Source organism: Pipistrellus hanaki (genome assembly GCF_964339955.1).
Source record: "Pipistrellus hanaki genome assembly, chromosome: 4".
Lineage (NCBI taxonomy): Eukaryota > Metazoa > Chordata > Mammalia > Chiroptera > Vespertilionidae > Pipistrellus > Pipistrellus hanaki.
Window position 1 is genome coordinate 5,175,028 of NC_140506.1, and position 22,098 is coordinate 5,197,125.

General features: G+C 38.9%; 1 protein-coding gene across 1 annotated transcript in view; it reads left to right on the forward strand.

Moving 5' to 3' along the window:
* WDR70 (WD repeat domain 70) overlaps positions 1 to 22,098 on the forward strand; it is a 157,977-nt gene that overhangs the window by 84,843 nt on the left and 51,036 nt on the right. Inside the window, exon 10 of the mRNA XM_084880581.1 lies at positions 3,428 to 3,602. Within this exon, the coding sequence (XP_084736707.1) occupies positions 3,428 to 3,602 (175 nt within the window). The remainder of the gene's footprint in view (positions 1 to 3,427; positions 3,603 to 22,098) is intronic.

Below are 22,098 nucleotides of genomic sequence, written 5' to 3' on the forward strand. Positions count from 1 at the left end.
GCTGTTTTGAAATCTTAGCTATTTTAAATTATGCTGCTATGAACATAGGGGTGCATATATCTTTTCTGATTGGTGTTTCTGTTTTCTTGGGATATATTCCTAGAAGTGGTATTACTGAGTCTAATGGCAGTGTCTTTTGAAGCAGATAAATTTTTAATTTTGACAATATCCAACTTATCTTTTTTTTTAATCAGTTGTGCTTTTGATGCTGCCTCTAAGAAATCATTTCCTAATCAAGGTCATATTTTAAGAGTTTTACATCTATGGCTATGGTCCATTTTAAGGTAATATTTGTATGATATGAAGTAAAGGCCACATTCACCTTTTTGTCTCGGCTATGTTTTTTGAAATACACACACACACACACACACACACACACACTTCCATTGAATTGTTTTGGTATCTTTGTTGAAAATCAGTTGGTCATAAATGTAAGAATACAAGTGGTATTTTTGTAGCATTCATTCCCTACTCTGATGCTAGATTTCAGAAGGCCTAATTTTAGTAATTGTATGTTTATAGCAGTAGTACAGAATCTGTTTCTCTTAAGTGCAAATGCATTCCTTTTTTTTTTTTTAATATATATTTTATTGATTTTTATACAGAGAGGAAGGGAGAGAGAAAGAGAGCTAGAAACATCGATGAGAGAGAGTCATCGATCAGCTGCCTCTTGCACACCCCCTATTGGGGATATGCCCACAACCAAGGTACATGCCCTTGACCGGAATCGAACCCGGGACCCTTCAGTCCCCAAGCCGACGCTCTATCCATTGAGCCAAACCGGTCCCGGCTTAAGTGCAAATGCATTCTTATTTGCAATTACTCTGTGGGTGCCTGAGAATTATGTATGCTTATAAAGATTATTGTGGGTTTGTATAGAAGCTAAAACATTTTCCCCATTTCTGTGGAACCTTAATACCTTAGTATTTGGGTATTTTTGAAAAGAAGGTCGTTTTGTTGGGTTTGTTCTGCCAAGAGAGCCAGCCAGTTTCAGACTGTTCCACCGCTCACGCTGCTTGTGTAGTCTTTCGAGGAAAAATTAAACCAGGATCTCTTAAGTGATTTCCATGCAAAATTAATGCTTCCCTTGACTTCTGCCAAATGCTCTGATGCATTCATGCAGCAGATGCCAGAAAGTTTAGAGCTTGTATTTGGAAAGAATTCAGCATTTTAAGATAGAAAGCATTTGTGCCTGGGGCAATGTACCGACCCACCTGTGTTTTTTTTTTTCTTGTCTTCTGGGTGTTTTTATTGTGTTCCCAGAAAGGCCCAGGCAGATGCTTCTTCTCTTTTCAAATCTTTTTTATAAAACAGTTTTAATTTTACAAACCAGATCTCCCTTCAAGTTTCAAAATATGTGTTCTTTAACATAAAATGTTTTGACAGATACCTACTGGCTGGCCTTGCACTTTAGCATTCATTTTTGAAGACCGAGACTCAGAGAATCAGAGCCATAAAACATAGTGTAATTAGTCGCCATCAGATTCCGCCTAAATTTATATTTCATACATTTATATGCCACATTAGCTGCTTTCTTTTCTTCTTTTATTTTGATAACTGGCTCAACCTGTTACTATACAACTGAAATAAATGGAACATACTTAGTGCTGGGTTTATTAGCTTTAATATCTTATTTATGGTCTGAGAGGAAGAGCAGAAAGGAGCCAGTATTTATTGAGTGCCTACTGTGTTCCAAGTGCTGTCCTGGACACGTTTACATCCCTAATCTCATTTAATCCTCACAACTCCTCATTGTGGCAGCATTATCCCTGTTTTAGAGAGGAAGAACATTAAACAAGCTGATAATGATATTTGTGTGTGGTCTTTCCTATCGTAATTCTAAAGGATCAGCTGACTCTGGGGGATGTTCGGTTATAAAAAAGGAGAAACCATCATAATTTATCCCCCGGTTGCAGAGCTGCTGTAGAAAGAGAAGGCACACAAGTCACTTCTCGATGTTTTGTGCATATTAACTGTGGGAGACATAGTGACTGAGATAGGAGACAAGTAAGCAACACAGAACATGTTCAGCAAGGGTAAGGTTTGAATGTTCAGATACAAATGTTACAAAGCAATGGATATTTATATGCAGAAATATCGGACCACGTATAAAACAGCCCAAGAGCCCATCAGGAGCTGAGTGGGTGAAAAAACTGCGGAACAAAATGGAATACTCTGTGGCTGTGAAAAAGAAGGAGCTCCCACCCTTTGCATCAGCATGGATGGATTTGGATATTATTATGCTAATAAGCAAAACAAGTCCGTGGAGAAAGACGGCTATCACATGATCTCACTTAAATGTGGAATCTAATGAATAAAATAAACTGACGAGCAAAATAGGTCTAGAGGCATGTATGCATGGAACAGCCTGACAAATCTCAGTGGGAAGTGGGGACGGGGCAGGAAGATATTAGCCAAAGAAGTTACATACACGTGTGCATAAGCCCTGGACACAGACAATAGTGTGGGGAAGGCTAGGGTAGGGTGTATGTATGCAAATTTGTTCATAAAATTCCTTATTTTTTTTAATGTTGTTAAGCTTTATAATGATATCCTCTAATTCAATATTTGATATTGTGTACATTTCTGTGTGTTTTTTTTCCCATCAATTTTGCTAGCGATTTGTTAACTTTATTGAACTTCTCAGAGAGCCAGCTTTTGGCTTCTCCGCTGTTTTTCTGTTTTCTGTTATTCTTTGTACACTCATTTTTATTATACCCTTCCTTCTACTAGCTTTGGATTTAATTTTCTCTCCCTATTTTTAGTTTCTTAAGGTTGAATCAAGTTAGGTCATTGATTTGAGGTACTTTTTTCTAATATGTACAGTTAATGCTGAATTTCTCTTTGTGTCCTGTGGTAACTGAATACCATGAATTTTGATATACTGTCTTTTAAAACCTGTTGTATTCTATCCCCACCCTAGCTCTAGCCTGTGTTGCTTGCTACCTAGTGAAAACTGAGGGGCTGACAGCTTTGTTTTTGCTCCTCCCAAGAGGCATGAGGTCTTTGCCTGGACAGGACATCATTCTCTTTTAATGACCTCGTTTTTCAGCGTGCTTGCTAGTGTATGTTATAAAATGTGCATTAACACATGTAAGGAATTCAGGAAGTAAAGTGTGTGTACACGCGATGTATGTTCAGAAGTTTTACTGATCAGAGCTGTGTGGAGGCCACTGCTTAGAGGATCAGAACGAATAGATGTGAAGTATAATAGAATCTGCCCCTTGCTGTTTGATTTGACAACAACACGATTCACCTTGTTTCCGAGAGTAACCTCATTTATAACTGGAGAATGTTTCACAGAGCACATTTCATTTAAAAATATTTATTAAATTATGTGCTTGAAAGTTGAAGCAGCCTTTGTGGGCTCTTTTGTGTTTTGAACTCCTTTCTTTTTGGTGCATGACAATCTCCTTATTCTTTTTAGGACGGTGAGGACATGGGACATTGAAAATCCAAAGAAACAAAAAAGTGTGTTTAAACCACGGACAATGCAAGGTAAAAAAGTGATCCCCACCACGTGCACATACAGTAGAGATGGAAACCTCATAGCAGCCGCCTGCCAGAACGGAAGCATACAGATCTGGGACCGGAACCTGACGGTGAGTCAAGGACACTTAAGTCCATTTTTCTTAGAAGAAAGTCACCTTATACTACTATATAAGACAAATGTTAAAATGTTATGAAGATCAATTTTCTGACTTTAGCCCTAATTTAAACTTCAGTGTTAGTTGATAAAACATTGGAACTTTTGCAGTAAACAGCATTTCAGCAAATATACCAGCTTAATATTTTCTAATGTTTTTAAAGTAAATTAAGTCTTTTGGTATAAAAATTAAGAAGCACAATGCAGTTTATTATACAGCATTTCAATGTACATGATTTTGAAAATGAAGAATTTGATGGTAATATAAAGCAAGACTAAGCAGAAATCTAGAAAATACCCTTTAAAAATTTTAAGAAAATCGTGAAATGTTCAAGAAGATGCAGCCATTGCTTTGCAGTTATTTGTGTAGTAATTTAAAAAATATTTTGTCTTTACATTCCATGACATTCCATTTGAATAGGTTTCAGATTTTTCTTTTACATTATTAGAATAAATAAAAATTGAATTGGAAAGGATCATAGAATTCTATAACTATAGAAATGATGAATATAAAAGACTTCGACTAATTTTGTGAATTGCCAATATGCTCTAAAAAGGGCTTTGTATACCTGGCCGGTGTTGCTCAGTGGTTGAGGGTTGACCTATGAACCAGGAGGTCATGGTTCGATTCCTGGTCAGGGCACATGCTCTGGTTGGAGGCTTGATCCCTAGTAGGGGGTGGGCAGGAAGCAGCTGATCAATGATTCTCTCTCATTGATGTTTGCATCTCTCCCTCTCCCTTCTTCTCTGAAATTAATAAAAATATATTTAAAAGAAGGGGGGGTTGTAAATGTGATAAAATAAGAACTTTTGATAAGTAGAATGATTTTATGTTACTATAGTACAATTTAGTTATCTTTTTTTTCAACAGTAATTAATTTTATTTTATTTTTGTATTTTAAAACTTTGTTGTTGAAAGTATTACATATACCCCTCTTAATCCCTCACTGACTCCTTCTAGCCCGCCTCCTCCCCCCCGCCCCCCAAGGCCTGTACCATCCTATTGTCCGTGTCCATGGGTTCTGGTCTACTTATTAATTTTATTCAGTACATTTTTATTAAGTACCTACTATATGGCAGGCATTATTCTAGGCACTAGAAATATTGCATATTAGCCAAAATTCCTGGCCCTGGCTGTGTAGCTCAGTTGGTTAAAGCATTGTCTAAATTAGTGTGTTTCTCTCTCCCTCTCTCTCTCTCTCAAAACCAATCAATCAACTAAAAAAGAATTCCTGCCGTCATGGAATTTACATTCTAGTTCTTTTTAAGAATTATAAAAATAATGTCTTTCAAATAAAACATGTACATTTTGAAAGGGGTCCCAGGAAAATAGTTGACCTTTCAGGCGGAAGAGTTGAAGTTAGTTTTCTAGGAACACGGTAAAAAGTAAATGGTAGTGAAAGAAGAAGCCATGTTTATAATGCCAGAAATAGCTTTGGCATTTTCTGTTTGTCAGATCTCTTTATTTCTGTTTTCATCTTCACTATAAACCCCGTAAAGCTTCATAACAGCACAGAGATTTTTAAAATCCTTTGAATTGTAAACTGAGTTATAGCCAAGCAATAAATTTTTAAGTAACTGGCTTTCATTGTCTCTGGGAGCTGTTGATTTAAACATAGAAATTCTAAACCATGAAGTCTTCTTGTGTAGCTTTAATAGTGTCTGTTTAACATGGTTCATATATATTAATGTGTGTGTCTTTCTCTTAGAACCTGTATATTTTTATAAAGTTGGTTATCTTTTTAAAAGATTGGCCTTGCATATCCCTTGGAGTAATGAGTATCCTCTGTTTCCAGGTTTGTAGGAAATAAAGCTGTTGGAATGCTAATTCTCATTACCCGCCCCCCCCCCCCCCAATCTTTTCTAGCCATTCTGCTAATCACAGCCCTTGATTCTATATTGTTAGAATTTAATAGTACATGAATGTATAGCTTATTATAGCACATTCCATTCATTATTTTTTATTTATATTTTTACATTTCCATGTAAGTGTGGGTTGGGGTAGCTGGGGCTAGAGCTGAGCATCACATCGGGAGATAAGCTCCTGGGCAGGTAACTCTGGTGAGTAAGAGAGTATATGAACCACCAACCAGGGCAAAATCGACATTTTAACTCATGTTAACATTTGCTGGATTTATGGCCTTGTTCACCTTACCCTTTATTAATAGGAATTAAGAGGTTTTATTTGTTTTTACATTGAGGATTTGCAGTGTGATTAATTTAATTGAATATAGCATGGACAACCTTGTAAGTAAATACATATAACTCTAATCTGCTTTTTTCAAAATTTATTTAATTGAATCATAATTTTATACATGTGAAATGTATACTTTTCAAAAAATCCATTACTATTATTTTATTATTAATTGCCTCTTCTTTCTAATCTTATCATCCTATCTCTATCCCAAATGCTTGTGAATTATCTGGTATGTATCCCTCTGTACTTTTCTCCATATCTCTATAACTGTATATATTTATATATCTAGCTATCTATGTAGGTCAGAAAAATTTCACCTGGTATTTTGAGTACCTACCACCTCACTGAGAAGGAGTCAAAAGTCAAAAATGTGTTCTTTCCCTTCTTTCTCTAAAGGCTGATCACTTAATAATTCACAGGCTTTTCCCCCCCTGTCGTTGTTCAAGTTAAAGCAGTGAAATACTGCATATGGTGGGGAAGGGGGGGAGAGAAGCATATTATAGGGAAAATAATGACTTTTAAAAAAATCCTCACCTGGGGATATATTTATTGATTCAGAGGGGGGAGGGAGAGGGAGGGAAGGTGAGAGAGAGGAGGAGGAAGAGGGAGGGAGGGAGGAAGGGAGGGAGAGAGATAGAGAGAGAAGGGGGGGAGGAGGAAGGAAGAGGGAGGAGAAGTGAGAGAGAAACATTGATCAATTGCCTCTCATATGCACCCTGACTGGAGGTTGAACCCACAACCCAGGTTTATGCCCTGACTGGGAATCAAACCCACAACCTTTTAGTGCTCCTACCAACTGAACCACCTGACCAGGGTGAAATTGACATTTAAAAGCAGTTTTTATAAAGCAAGTGATTGAATCACCCTTTGGGAAAAAATGGTGTATCTCTATAAAAAAATATAAACAGCAATGTTAAAAATTCGAATAGAGATTTTAATCTTTTCATTAGGCTTAATAATACTGGGAGTCTAGAAGACTATCTGTGGACAGCTGAAAGTCTACTGTATAGTTCTGCAGCACATTTTGTCAGTGAAACCTGAGACATGCAATTACATGGAACTTCCAGTCGATCAGTTCTGTTTCCTAAGCTCTTATACACTGCATTCTCTTTATTCATGAAATTAGGGCATGATCCCCACCTTGTCAGGTTATTTTGAGGTTTATATTAGGCAATGTACTTAAAGAACCCAGAATCAGACTTATTGCATGAAACAGGTTCTTAATAACTATTGGCCTTCTTCCTCCTTTTTCTTCTTAGCTCCCAGGTGTTTTACAGTTTTTGTGGAATGATGACCAGTTGCTACAAGTTGCTCTACATCCTCACCAAGGCTTATTTATCTTTTATATAATAGTCATCCTAACAGGGTGTCAGGGTTATCTCTTTGTTGTTTCATAAGTGTTCTTAAAACTTAAAAATTTATAAGTACTCTTAAAACATTTTCTTAATTTTTAAAATTTTTATTGATTTTAGAGAATAGGATGGAGAGAGGACAGGAGGAAGGGAGGGAGAGAGAAGGGAAGAGAGAGACAGAGAGAAGAGAAAGAGAAAAAGAGAGAAACATCAATTTGTTGTTCCACTTATTTATGCATTCATTGGTTGATTCTTGAATGTGCCCCAACCAGGGATTGAACCAAAAATCTGGTGTATCGGGAGGATGCCCTAAACATCTAAACTGAGCTACTTGGCCAGGGCTAAAGAATGTTAACTTTTAAGTAAAATAGAAGAATTTTCCCTAAATATGGTAGGAATAGAAAACATATGTATACCCATGAGTGTATGTTGATACTTAGGAGAGAAAAAATGGAAATTAGTCATGAACCCAAAACCTCTCATTTAAAATATATGAATACTAGAGGTCCAGTGCACGAAATTTGTGCATGAATAGGGTCCTTAGTGGCTGCTGGCTGCTGGCTGGGGCCTTCCTTCATTCCCCACTGCCCTCTGGTGGTCAGCTTACATCATAGCAAGAGATTGAACTCCCAAGCCTAATGCACTTTGCATAGTAGGCTTTTATATATATAGATATGAATAAAAGCTTCTTTATGGAGTGAAATGAATAAACATTATAAGTAAGAAATTAGTATAATGTTAGATTTCCATTATGTTGAGTAAATAGACCAGAGGGCCTATGTAGATTAAATAGAGAATGATGTAATTTTTGTCACTATTTGGTGACTTGAATTTAGCCAAAAAATTAAAGTGAAAGTAATTATGAACTATTTTTTAAAGGCCAGACATTTCTACCTGCATTGTGTTCAGTCATGATTACAGAGAGTCATTTTGTAACTCTGTTTTCAATTTCATTATACATGTATCCAAAGCATAGCTCATAATTTCCTCTGAAAACCAGATCCCAAGCTTCGCCTTCTTAATGGCCTCCAAAAAAAGTTAATTTTGGCTTTTTATGATTATAAAAGTAATCCATAATTATGTGTAAAAATGTTCACCCAAAATAGAAAGGCATCTGAAGAAAAAGAGTCTCCTATAACTACACCATGCAGAGGTGAGCATTTCTGGCTTCCTTTCTCTCCTCACATAAAGTGTGTGTGTCCTACAGTGCTAATAATCAGCACACCTCTTCCCTACCTGGAGTCTAATGAGGAAATAAGACTAATCACTAAAGCAGGACAGATGAAGGCCAGAGTCCCCCTCTGTTACAGATGGCAGAGGAAGATGAAAGCCAGATGTGCCTGCTGACTAACTCCTGGAATTCGACAGACTTGCCCCCTCCCTCCCACCCCAGACTCATCCAACACCGAACCTGGCCAGGCTGGCCCCAGGAAGACTCGGGGCATGGAGAGGCAGAGACTTACTCCCTGAGGGCAGAAAGGGAAGGGAAGCCCTGGCTGGTTAGCTCAGTTGATTGAGCGTTGTCCCATGCACTGAGAGGTCACTGGTTCAATTCCTATCAGGGTACATGCCCAGGTTGTGGGTTCGATCCCCAGTAAGGGGCATATAGGAGGCAGCTGATTGATGTTTCTCTCATCCATGTTTTTTTTTTTCTCCTGCTCTCTTCCTCTTCTCTAAAAAAAATCAATAAAAACATATTAAAAAAAAAAAAAGAATGGAAAAAAAGGAGAAAAGAAAAGGGAAGAGCTGAGCCAAGCATTCTCCCCACAGTCACAGGTCAGATTAAGAAGCCATCTTCCTTCTCAGGAAAGCCTGAATGGGAAGAGGTTGGGCAGAGGACATCAGATCTATAGTACCTTGGAGGCTATGGGAAAGAGTTTGAAGACTCTTCTGAGGGCAATAGGGCCATTGGGTTTTAGAAGAATGACATCATCATCCAAGTTATATTTTAAAAAGAACCACACTAGCCCGGCCCGTGTGGCTCAGTGGTTGAGCATTGACCTATGAACCAGGAGGTCACGGTTCGATTCCCATTCAGGGCACATGACTGGGTTGTGGGCTCGATCCTGAGTGTGGGGTGTGCAGGAGGCAGCTGATCAATGATTCTCTCTTATCATTGGTGTTTCTATCTCTCTCTCTTCCTCTCTGAAATCAATCAATCTATCTATCTATCTATCTATTTATCTATCTATCTATCTATCTATCTATAATGTATATATAATCACACTGGCTCTTCTGCATGGGGACAAAGGCAGAAGCAAGGAGATGGTTGGGGGTTGGTGGTTGCAGACATCCAGATCATTTCCTGGGCAAGAGGTCACTTGTTTGATTCCTATCAGGGTATGTGTCCAGGTTGTGGGTTCGATCCCCAGTTGTGGAGGTCATGTTTGGACTCTTTAGGGTTTTTGAAGCTACAATTGACAAATGGGTAAAATTTAATAAAGGTAATTTTTCACAGTATTTAAAACTATGCCTTTTAAAAGTCTTGTACACTGGCATACTGTAGATAATTTAATTTAGAAAATGATTCCATATAACCCATTTGATTATTACCTTTCATGGTGCCTGGTTTTTCTAATGGTGAATAGGCTATGTGAGAGTATATAGATTGCATGAAAGCCTGCTTCAGCATTGTGTTATTTTAGCAAATTTCGAGCAGCTAATTTTACTTTTATTGTTGTCTTGTATTCATTGACAATACGGTATGAATGCTCCCCAGTTATTTTTAAAAGACTGTTGGGTTTTCTCTGGCACCAGTCATGTCCCGGGCAGTGTGTAGGAGGACTGCCGTGTCTTCTGAAGGGCCAGGCGCTGGGCGCTGCAGAATGAGAAGCCTATATAAGGGCTGCCTCTCGCTGGGAGAGACTCCCTGAGCCGGCCCCTCAGCTGCGGTACAGCCGAGATTTATTCTGTAAGCTGACGAGGCCAAACATTACTGTCCTAACCACTATAAACAACATAGTAAATGGTAAATGTTCACTCCTCGAGTCGCTAGTAGGACTTATATACAGAAAGTACAGTCTGAGCCAAAAACGTGAAGCAGTCCCCTAGTCTGCGTGCATTCTCTAAACCAGCCCTGATTCATTGCACACGGACGTGACGCAACCGGCAGCGACCTGGCTCCCAGGCCCGGGTGCTGGGGAATCCACCTGGCATTTTCCTTTTCCTCCTTCTGCTAATGACTCGAGCCCCGACGGCTGTCCGCACTGCTTACAACTTCTCAGGAACTTGCATTTTTGTATGTGAGGCCGAAATGGAAAACATTGCCAGACTCTGTTAAACCTCAGCAATTCAGACTATTTTAAATATTTACCCATTTTGTGACTTATCAGAGTTTTGGGGGCTTTCAACTCTATTCCACAAAGTAATGCAAGGATCAGATCTTAATTCACAAGTATTTTTGAAGTCTTACAATTAGTTATATAAAGAATTACTCTCACTTGAAGCTATCTGATAAAGAATTTGATGGTAATCCCCTCTTATCTGCAGGAGACACGTTTTCAAGACCCCCCAGTCCAAGCCTGAAACCAGACAGTACTGAACTCCATATAAGCATATACTATGTTTTTTCCTATATGTACATACCTATGATAAGGTTTAATGGATAACTTAGGCACGGTAAGAGATTAACAACAACAACAAATAGTAAAATAGAACAATTATAACACTATGCTGTAATAAAAGCTATGTGAATGTGATCACTCTCTCAAATACCTTATTGTACTGCACTCAGCTTTCTTCTTATGACGATGTGAGATGGTGACAGTGCCTGTGGGAAGAGATGAGGTGAGGTGAGGGCGTAGGCATTGTGACGTAGCATTAGGTTACTGTTGACCTAAGTGACTCATGGGTGGTGGTGTATGCAGTGTGGCCATGCCGGACAGAAGGGTGGTTTATGTCCGGGTACGAGGGAGTGGACAGCATGAGATGCCATCACACCACTCATAGGTGCAAGAATTAAAACTTATGAATTGTTTATTTCTGAAATTTTCTATTGAATAATTTGGATCACAGCTAATTGTAGATCATTGAAACTTTGGAAAGCCAAACTGCAGATAAGGGGAACTACTGTATTTTTTGCAGGAAAAGTGTGACCTTCGTGGGCAGAAAACACTGATGTGTGTGGGACAGGTGGTGAAGGAGCCCGCATCGGTGTACCTCACAGGATAACCCTTTTTATCCTAAGAGAGCCTGAAATTTTACAGACAGAGAAAGGGCGGGTTTGTTTTAGAAAATTGTATTATTATTATTATTTTTTTACCCACAGTCTATTATAGTTTACATTGTGGTCAACTGAACACATACCTGTCCATCCAGCACACACCCCAAAACTGAAACAGACATTTACTATGACAGCTTCTAATCTTGCAATAGACAGTGCATTCCTATCTATTTTTTCATTCATTTTTGTTTCTAAGAAGGTAGTGATCACAATCTGTTAAATTGGTTTTATGACCCACCGATGAGTTAGAATCCAGAGTTTATTCAGCACTTTAAAGCATGTCTCAAATATCATTGGATCTGCACAACAACCTTGTGAGGCGGGAAAGGCTGATGTCAGTTCTGTCAAACCGCAGTGAGAGCCTGTAACCAAAACAGAGAAGTTTTGAGTGATGATGAAAAAGAAATGGTTTGGGGCATCGAGTGACCAGAGGTCCCGTGAACACTGGGCACCTGCATGGTGAGGGAGCGGGAGGAGCTGCAGATGGAGAGCTGGAGGCGGATGGAGGCAGAAGATGCTTTGCCTGCTGGGAGTTTTGCCTGTGCCCTTGAAGATATCTGGTATGCCACCAGAAGTCACCTGAGCTCAGTAGGTACTAGGCTGTTAGTCTCTGGAAAAGCTACCAAAATTAGTTTGCTGGGCTCTCCCTATGCAATTACCATAGTTCACCCTTGCAGCCTCAGCCATGCTAATCCAGTCCCGTCCCTAGTTCCCAGACTCCATCTGTTTGTATAGTTCTCCTAATTCCTTCACATCCATGGACCACCTTGCTGTTTACTTAATTTAAAAATTGATTTATTTAAAAATTATAAATGCTTTTGAAAATTGATGTCAATGCACATTACATGCAACTAACCACTTTAAAACATACAATCCAGTGGTTTTAAATGTATTCACAATGTTATGCAACTACCAGCTCTCTCTGGTTTCAAAACTTTTTATCACCTCATAAGAACATGCAGTGCCTATCAAGTCATCCCCCAGACCCCCCTCCCCTAAGGAAACATTATAACACTACTATAAATAAGAAGCCAAAGTTGCTGTAAATAGAGCATAGCAGTTTTTCAAGTTCTGTCAAAAGTAAAACAATTATAAATACTAGCTAGCTGTCTGCCAGGGCTCCGTGCCTGAAGTCCTTCTGTGTTGAAGAGATATTGGCAGGTGTTACGGAGGTATTAAAGACAAATTAGTGCCAAATCAAGACTTTCTGCTTGGTATAATCAGAACAATTGAAGGAGAACTTTAAAAACATAACTCTCCTGCTATGAGTTTACTGCTACTTAATGCTGTTCCCTTTAGCCTCCTAAAATTCGTCAGCTGTAGCTGAACTCACCTTCACCTCCTCTCATTCCTCTTCTCATGAAAGGGACTGTACATTACCCCCTAGTTCTCTATTCCTGAGCCCCTGGAATTCAGCCTGTTCTACCAGGTATGGTGAGTGTCATTTTCATTATTAGTATCAAATCAGGTATTTGCCCAATAGTGAGCTAGATGCTTGGGAAGTTTTAAGGAAAGGACAGATACTACTCTCAAAAAATATAGATCTTGTTGTGAAAATTAGTTTATGCACAATTAACACAAAATAAAACAGATAATAGATAAGTGGGTGATATTCTAAAAGTTCACTGGCTTAAATTATTGGGTGCTTGAGTACTTTTTCTGTAACTAAGACTTAACATGAGTTCTTATGGTGAATGTTCTGTATTAGCCAGGTGTGGCTCACCTTTTTGTGCTGCTCTTTGCCTTCCCCAGAGGTGGCTCTGGGGTGATAATAAGAGTGCTTTGCCTCGCAGATTTTATTTTCCTCCTCTGAAGAATGAGCTTCATCTCCAGCTGCTTAAAAGGATGAGGTAAAATAAACTTTGTGAAAGTGCTGGCACAGGGCCTGGCACTCAGGAGAAGGTCAGTACGCATTCATTCTTTACGCAGTCCTTTACATTCATAGTCCTTTTCAATACATTAAAGAGCTGCATCAAGACCCTTTGCCCACATAAACCCAGTGGCATTGTTCTGATGTGACCTGTAGAACATGACCAGACATTTCACCTCCTCTCACTGCTACCTCCCTCCACATTAGTAACGGTGGGTGGCAGTGAGAGTAGTGATAGTAGTGATAGTAGTAATAATAATAATAATAATAATAATAATAATTAGAATAGGAGCTAACATTGCTTGCCTGTTATGTACCAGGAATTTTTCTAAATGCTTCCAATGTATTACTCCCATTCTTCCTCTCCAGCTGAAGGACCATCCTCAAGGAAGAGATGGGGGAAGGAAGGGAACAGCGGGGGGGGGGTTCATTCTCCTCTAAAAGTTTGAAAAACCAGGAATCGCTTATGCTCCAGGGCAGACATGTCCAATAGAAGATCTGAAAAGACCCAACTTCCGTCTGTCTGTCCAAGCAGGGCCTACAAAGTTGGGTGTGTGGGGAGCTAGGAGAGAAGGAAGGGGTAGGGGACATCGTGCAAAGGGAGTTTCTAGGCCCTTCTGTCACAGTTAACAAGGATCAAAGTGCAGTAGAGGGTGAGGAAGACAAGAAATCAATTCAGACTCCAGTGACTTCCGAGTCATTCCCTCAGCTGTGGTCCCAATTGCTGTCACCCGAATCGGCTGCATTAGAGTTACTTCCAAATTGTATTTCTGGTTTCCTTCATGAAAACAGTGTGTAGAGTCCTTATACATTGAAGGAATAATTCATTATGCATTATATTTATGCCTTATATATTTTATTACTGAGAGAATCAAGAAATGGCATAAAATTAAAACGTTTTGCTAAGTTTAAATGTCCATAACTTAAATTCCTTGTCATTGACTAGATCTAGTAGCCAGATGACATCTTGCTGTTTTATTTTTAAACCTAGAAAGAGTTGGTTGTAAACCATTTAGTAGCAGAGCAAACTTTCCAAATGCTATGAGTTAAAACATATGGAGATGCTAAAGATACTTGCCTGGGGCTTGAATGTTTTCCCACACATAAACTGTGTATCTCAAAGGAGGAAAGATGTTTTAGATATTTCACTGAAATATTAATTTGAAACCCTAGCAAAACACATAACTTCTTATTTATTTTTTAAAAATTCTTCATTGTGGAAAGTATTACATATTTCCCCTTCTCCCCTTATTGTCCTCTTGTATGCATATAAGAATAAACAATGGACACAAATAGGTAACTTATTTTTAAATAATATATTTTATTGATTTTTTACAGAGAGGAAAGGGAGAGGGATAGAGAGTTAGAAACATTGATGAGAGAGAATCATCCATCAGCCTCCTCTTGCACACCCCCCACTGGGGATGTGCTTGCAACCAAGGTACATGCCCTTGATCGGAATCGAAACCGGGACCCTTCAGTCCCCAAGCCGACTCTCTACTGAGCCAAACCAGTTTTGGAACAAATAACTTATTTTTATATCGATAAATTAAGTACTTTTGTTAGATATGATAAGCCCCCCATATCCTTAAACCCACATTCTTAGAAAGTGACCCTCTTGTATAAGCCTGAAACTGATATGGTAGCTGTGTGTGTGTGTGTGAATGTGTTTTTTTTAATAATATATTTTATTGATTTTGTACAGAGAGAAAGGGAGAGAGATAGAGAGTTAGAAACATCGATGAGAGAGAGTCATTGATCAGCTGCCTCTTGCACACCCCCTACTGGGGATATGCCCGCAACCAAGGTACATGCCCTTGATCAGAATCGAAACCGGGACCCTTCAGTCCCCAAGCTGACGCTCTGTCCACTGAGCCAAACCGGTTTCGGCTGTGTGTGTGTGTGTGAATGTTTGAGGTTGATAGTGATTGCTCATTTACATGGTCTTTCTCCATTTACAAAGACAGACTTGGACCAAGTGTTTCTATTTCATCTTATAAGAGAGCGGTTTTCAATCTTTAAACAAACCAGCGCGTAGCCTGTTTTTCAGTGAGTTAAGAAGACTGTGTGACGCTTCATGTTCTGTACTCTGGTACAGAAACAGTGGCTAGATTGAGTGTGCTTTTTAAACGAGTCTTTATCCCTACCCCACATAGTGATTTGCCATGCCTCTCTCCGCGGCTTCGGGGTGAGGTGATGTCGAGAGGGAGGCCTACTTTTTCCCCTTTCAGTAAAGGGCTGTAAGCAGGAGAGATGCCTGATCAGACCTAAGTTTTGAAGAAACACTTTGTTTTCCATTTGGGAGATAGATCAAAGGGAATTAGGCAGGCGGGGGGCGGTCAATTAGATTTCAGGTGAGTCCAGTCCCAAATGGGAGGTGATGAGGAGCTCAATTGAGTGAGAATGGAAGACCAATCCAGAGAAGTGAATTAGAGAGCATTAGGTTACAAGGCACATATGACTGGGTAGATGTTTGTATCTGAGGAGTGAAGGGTGAGTGACTGACTAGTCTGAATGCCTGGAGGCCTAAGCCACCCTCCAGGCGGGGAGATCTGCCTGAGGAAGCGGGGGAACAGAGGAGGCTGCAGGGAAGTCAGTTTTGGATGTGCGGAGTCACAGAATCCTCAACTGCATAGCCACCTCAGTTGAATAAGTCAATGAGTTTATTAATTACTGGGGCTTGTATCCATACCCATTACTCTCTTTCCCCAAATTTTGACTGAAAAATGCCCTCACTTTTTGGCTTAGGGCTAGATTTCTATTTCCAGAACTTCACTGAGATTGGATTCTTTCCTCCACGATCTCCTCGCCCAGTTTCCTTGTTTTTGCTGATTGCATTTCCATGCCCTGACCCCATGCCTTCTTTACTGGTATTACAACTTTGCTTAAGACCTCTGGCCCGTGTTTAACAATGATTCTTACCAACTCCCTCTGTGCCTTACTCAGCTTTGGGTCAGAATCCCTTCTGGATGCATATATTGAGAGAGATGGCACAGTAACCCCCCGCTAGAGATTGTATTTCCTCCATGTCCCTCTGCACTAATTTTAATACAATTCCGCTGTGTTGAGGCAGAGTGCCGGGCGAGGTCTGTGCCCTGCTGCTTCAGAGCTGCCATTTGAAGTCACCCCTTCTCCGCCACAATGGAGAATTCTGACTATAATGTACAAATCTACTAATGCTGAGATGTTAGTGAAAATGTGAGGAGTGAGGCAGTCCTTTAGCATGATTTTAATGGATTTAATAACCTTTTCCTGTTATTTAATGGAGAACTATCAGGAACTTGAAACTCTCTTCACCTTTCTTATCCTGTTAGGACACAAAAATGAGTTTATGTTGCAAGAGTGAGCATGTACATTTTTAGCACTTTGAGGTCTAATGTGCTTTTATATATATTATAGTGAGCTAGTAAGTTGAGTTTGAAAGTCATTATGGTGTAATGGTTACTTACCAGTGTATACTATGCAGATATGCCTGAATTCAAATCGTCTCTGCCACTTATTGATAGTTTCTCCAGTTATAAAATGGGGATAATTACAGCACTCCCCCCTCCCCCTGGCTTGTTAGGACTAAATGAGTGATATATATATATATATATATCATATAGTGTGTATGCACACTTTGAACAGTACTTGGGAGGTAGTAAGCTCTCTAAATGTTAGCCACTATTCAGCCTCATCAATTCAGAAGTTTATTTATGTTTTTTTTGCTGGTTGACTTCAACACGTCAGGTCCGAATTCTCCGAGTCCGTAGGGCATTTCCTGTTGGTGAACCTCTCCAGCATGTGTCACCCAGAAAGCTCACACGGATGCTGAGATCCGCGACCACACTTTGTGAATTGGTACGGTGCTGAATGAGCTCTGTTCTTAGCAGTTATTGGGATCTGTGCAGCATCTGACATTTTAGCTGAGTTGCTTATAAGGGAAAGTGATAACTGACACTTGTTTTCAAGAGTAAGACTAAAATATTTGCTTCAATGAATTATCTTTTAAGTATTTCTAGAATAATTTAATATCCATAGCACTTAAAGAAAAATATATGACTTAATTAAATGGTTTTATTAGCCAGCTGAACAAAAGCTATTCACTGGCTGCCCAAGGGATGAGTAAGTTAGAACATTCAGAAGAGACGGAAACATGAAAACAACCCCAGAGAGGGCTTTCATTTCAATGATGAACAGCAGCTTCATTGTGTCCAGCCTTTGAAATGCTTCCCTTAGCTGTCCATTGGAGTAAGTTTTCCTTAAATAATTAACATATTAATATGATAGAAAATCCTGAAAAAAAATTCCCAACAACTTTACACTTTCTGGCCATGTGATTAAGACTCGGTGAAGCAATTTTAATCATTATCCGCTCCCCTCCCCCAGTGGATATGGACATTATCTATCTGTGAAGATGCATCAAAACCTCCTCAGACTTTTATTGAAGTTATTTAGAAGTCTATTTAAAGGAAAGCCAGAGAGCTCATTGGGGCTGCTAGCAAGACAGGAAGAAGTTAAAAATTACTCTCTAAATACTTTTTCTGCCCCATCTGTGGGTTCAGGAACTCTGGTCTATGAGCCTTATTTATGCACAAATTTGTCTTAATACCTTCACTTTCTTGGCTCTTAGCTCTTTTAGGTCTGAGCTCATTGTATAATTTTCTGTCCATGGCTCTGGCCTTTTACTGAACTGATGCCAGTGTCATCTGTTTTGGGTTATAAGCTCCTTGAGGGCAGTGCGTCTCTTTTGGCCCTTTGATGGTTATCATGATGATGAAGTGGTTTGCTCCCTTGATTTGAAATATACTTTTGACTTCTAGTTAGCATAGTTTGAGATTTCACAATATTGCAACTATTTCTTAATATTCATCAACTTTCCAACTGCTTGTGTCATAGCAAAACAACATAATGGCTATGGTATTGTTTGTTGATAATTTTCTGGGTACTAGAAGTGTGTTTGAGCACATTACATCTATTATTTCATTGAATTCTAGAATTTGTATTATAGTCTCATTTTATAGATGAGAAAACTAAGGCTTAAAGGAGTGAAATAACTTGGGTCTTGTGTACAACTAGAAATATTAAAACCAAGAAACTCAGTTCAAGTGACTGCTTTCAGTCACTGTATCATCGTCTTATTTGACCCCCATAGATATTTGTATGTGCTATTGATTCTTTTATATCTCTGAAATACATATTTAAATTTTTTGTTATAGAATACTTACAGAGTTCTCATAATTCTAATACCACGCCATTGAAAAACAAGTGTATTTCCCTTATTTGTCTTCATTGATTAGGGAAAAATTCTAAAAACATTTAGAATTATGTCATTTATCTAACATTGAAAAACTTTTGTTAATGCTGTTTTATGGAATGAACATTCCTGATGGTAGCTGTCAGTGTTGCTGCATTTTGTATTTCCATGATAATTCTATAGCTGTATCTCAGCTTTTCTGATGGGGTAGTCACTAGTCATTGATCAATAGACTATTGTGTGGTTTTTCTTTGAGAGATTGGTGGAGTTAAAAATAATCACAATAATAATTATAAAAGAACACGCTGACATTTAGATCTAAAGACTTTCTCCTCTAGGCTATAAAATCTTAAAAATAGGTCACACTCTGGGTTTAAACTCTGAACAGATACTTGCTCTCTGTGTTAGCTTACGTTTTGATCTCAAAGCTGCACTTATTCTTGACTTTAGTGAATTTTAAACTGTCCTTTCAAATTTGGAAATACTGTGTGAAATGAAAAATCACTAGTCACTTAAAGGAGATCAGTAAATAAACAAGTTTGTCCTTTTTTGTTCCATCCCCTTGAAGAATTGGAACTTTCCTTCAGTCGGTGATTTAATTGGAACTTTTCTTCAGTCGGTGATTTAAGCTAGAAATAGGGGGCAGTTTGAAAGTCCAGAACTCCATGCTTACTTGAATGAAATGAGGTAGAGGGTAGCATCTTTAAAATTCCTGTTAGGACTATTTTTTATTGACCAGAGGACAGTGGAATAGGAGGGTGTTTGTGGGCTGTACCCCAACATAGCCCGTTTCTCAGCGTTAGCATCATTGACATTCCAATACCCCATTCATTGCAGCAAAATTGCTGTGGGTCTTTTGAACTATTTTTCCTCAGTTCTACCACCACCACAAACCACTGAAGAGCATGACCTTTAGCCTTTTCTCTTTTATTTCTCTGATTCATTCTCTTCCCTAAACTGCCTAGATTTCTCTGCCCTAAACTGCCTAGTTCCAGTAGATATAAACCTCAGGTCACTTCTCTGCTATAGGTACTGAACACTGAAACACTTAATTTTGTAAGTTGATTTTTGTTGTTCTATAAACTATTTTAGAGAGGCCTGTTTATTCTATGGCCAGAGAAGATTGGTGATGGTGGGAGGAGTCATTAAAGGTTACATTAAGTATTCCAGATCTAGTAACTTCCAATAGGATATTTGATTTAAATGTACCTGTAGGAGTTTTGAAAGTGCGTTAACCTGCTTTCTGAGAGTAGGTCTTCCTTTATTGGTATCAACTCCCTACAGTTGACAAGTATGTATTGCAAGATCAACTAACTCTGGCTCTCAACCTTTCTAATACCGCAACCCTTTAATACAGTTCCTCATGTTGTGGTGACCCCAACCATAAAATTATTTTCATTGCTACTTAATAACTGCAATTTTGCTACTGTTATGAATCGTAATGTAAATATCTGTGTTTTCTGATGGTCTTAGGTTCTACAGCAGTGGTTTTCAACCTGTAGGTCGCCTAAGACCATCGGAAAATGCAGATACTTACATAACAATTCATGAACAGTAGCAAAATTACAGTTATGCAGTAGCAATGAAAATAATTTTATGGCTGGGGGTCACCACAACATGAGGAACCATATTAAAGGGTTGTGGCGTGAGAAAGGTTGAGAACCACTGAATAGTGATGATCTATTTCACATTTTAGTTACTTAGCCTACTATTACCACCTCCCCACAATTTACCTGGTCTATTTTATGTTTCTCTCTATATTAGCATTAGTTTTTCCTCCGAAATGCTTAGTCAAATTCTTTTGTTTTTCTTCCTCCATTTCTTCATCATCTTAGTATGGAAAGTAATAGTTAGAAAAGTTCTTTAAGTTTAGAAAATAAACTATATTATTTGTCCTATTGTTACTTATAGTTGATATCTTAATCTTGATTTCTATTGCCAAGATTTAAAATAGGAGCACCTAGGAGACATTTGAAAATGAGCATATAGATTATGATCCTATATCTAGATATCGAAGAAGTCCCATTTAAGATGTCCTCAAAGACAGTATTTCCAGCATTAAGCTGTCCAGATAAGACACGTACCAGGGGCTTGTAACAACCAGGAAGTGGGAAGTAGAATTCGAATTAGAAAAGAGCACCTTGTTGGTGGCCCAGTGCCTAGGGGTACACAGTGAGCATGCCTTGTATGCTGACTCACAGAGGACCAGGAATGGAGAGCGTGGCTCTCTCACCTAAGGGCGGCACAGGAAAAAGAAAAGGGTAAAGAGAGAGACAACAAAAGCTCATCCTGCAGCTGTTTTTATGTCTTTAGTTTCTTACTGCCAGCTCCTAATTAATTCCACCAGGTGTTCATAAATCAAGAAAATAAGCCAGCACGCTCAGTTCACCTCATTTTTATTGCATAAATATTATTGCCAGGTCCATTATTTTAAAAGGTTATGATTCAGATCAAAGTATGAAAACAATTCAATACTGTCTAGAATTACACAATACATTTTTTGGTGTTTTTTCTTTCGGTTTTGTTTGTTTTTTTGGTAAGCAATAAGTGATTTGTTTTCCTAAAAAGAATGAAAACTCATTTGCTAACTAATTCATAAATCCAGAAGTATTTTGAACTTTTTAAACAACACATATATTTTTATTGATTTTAGAGAAAAAGGGGTAGAGAAATAGAAACATCAATGATGAGAGGGAATCATTGATCAGCTGCCTCCTGCACGCCCCACACTGGGGATTGATTGAGCCTGCATCCTGGGCATGTTCTCTGACCGGGAATCGAACCATGACTTCCTGGTTCATAGGTTGATGCTCAACTACTGAGCCATGCCACGCTGGTCAGGCTATTTTGAACTTCTAATGACAGTTCTTACTTCTGTCAAATATAGGATTAGATAAGAGAGAAAATGTTCTTTAGAACATATTATACTTTCAAAAACATTGTCAAGCTTCACTTTTTCATGACTTCCTTGGGCATTTTGGGAAATAATTTTTAGATTTTCTAAATCTTTTAGACTTCACTCAAATGAAAAGAGAGAATAAGAGCAAATTCCCTTCCCAGCCTTTGTGAGGGGAAGGCTAGAGCTTCGTGTCTGCAGTCACGTCAGAAAAGGTGGAAACTCGGTGGGGTCTTCGCAGCTGCAGTCGAAGTGATGTGTGACCATTGTGACACTACCCAGGCTGTAACCAGACACATCCTGCAAAGGCTGCCTGAACTTCGTGACTGTTCTCATGAGACCTGGAAACAGCATTGGTGCTTGTACTTCTAGCTAGCTCATAATTTATACAAGAAAGGCAAGAGCTCTGCATTTTTGGTAACCTGTGATATTTCCAACCTTTCTAAACTATGCCTCATGTTACAATGAACTGAGGGACAGCTGAAATCTCTTTTAAAACCGTTGCAGTCAGTGGAGTGAGTTGAGTGTCTTTCATTCAGTGCCGTGCCTGTGACACTCGTGAACTCATTTGGCCACTTTCCCACGTTCACATTGCTGTACATCAGCTGTAGCCAAATGTCTGTGTGTCGACTGTGCGACATAAAATGCTGACCGTCAATACTTTTCTCAGGAAAATAAT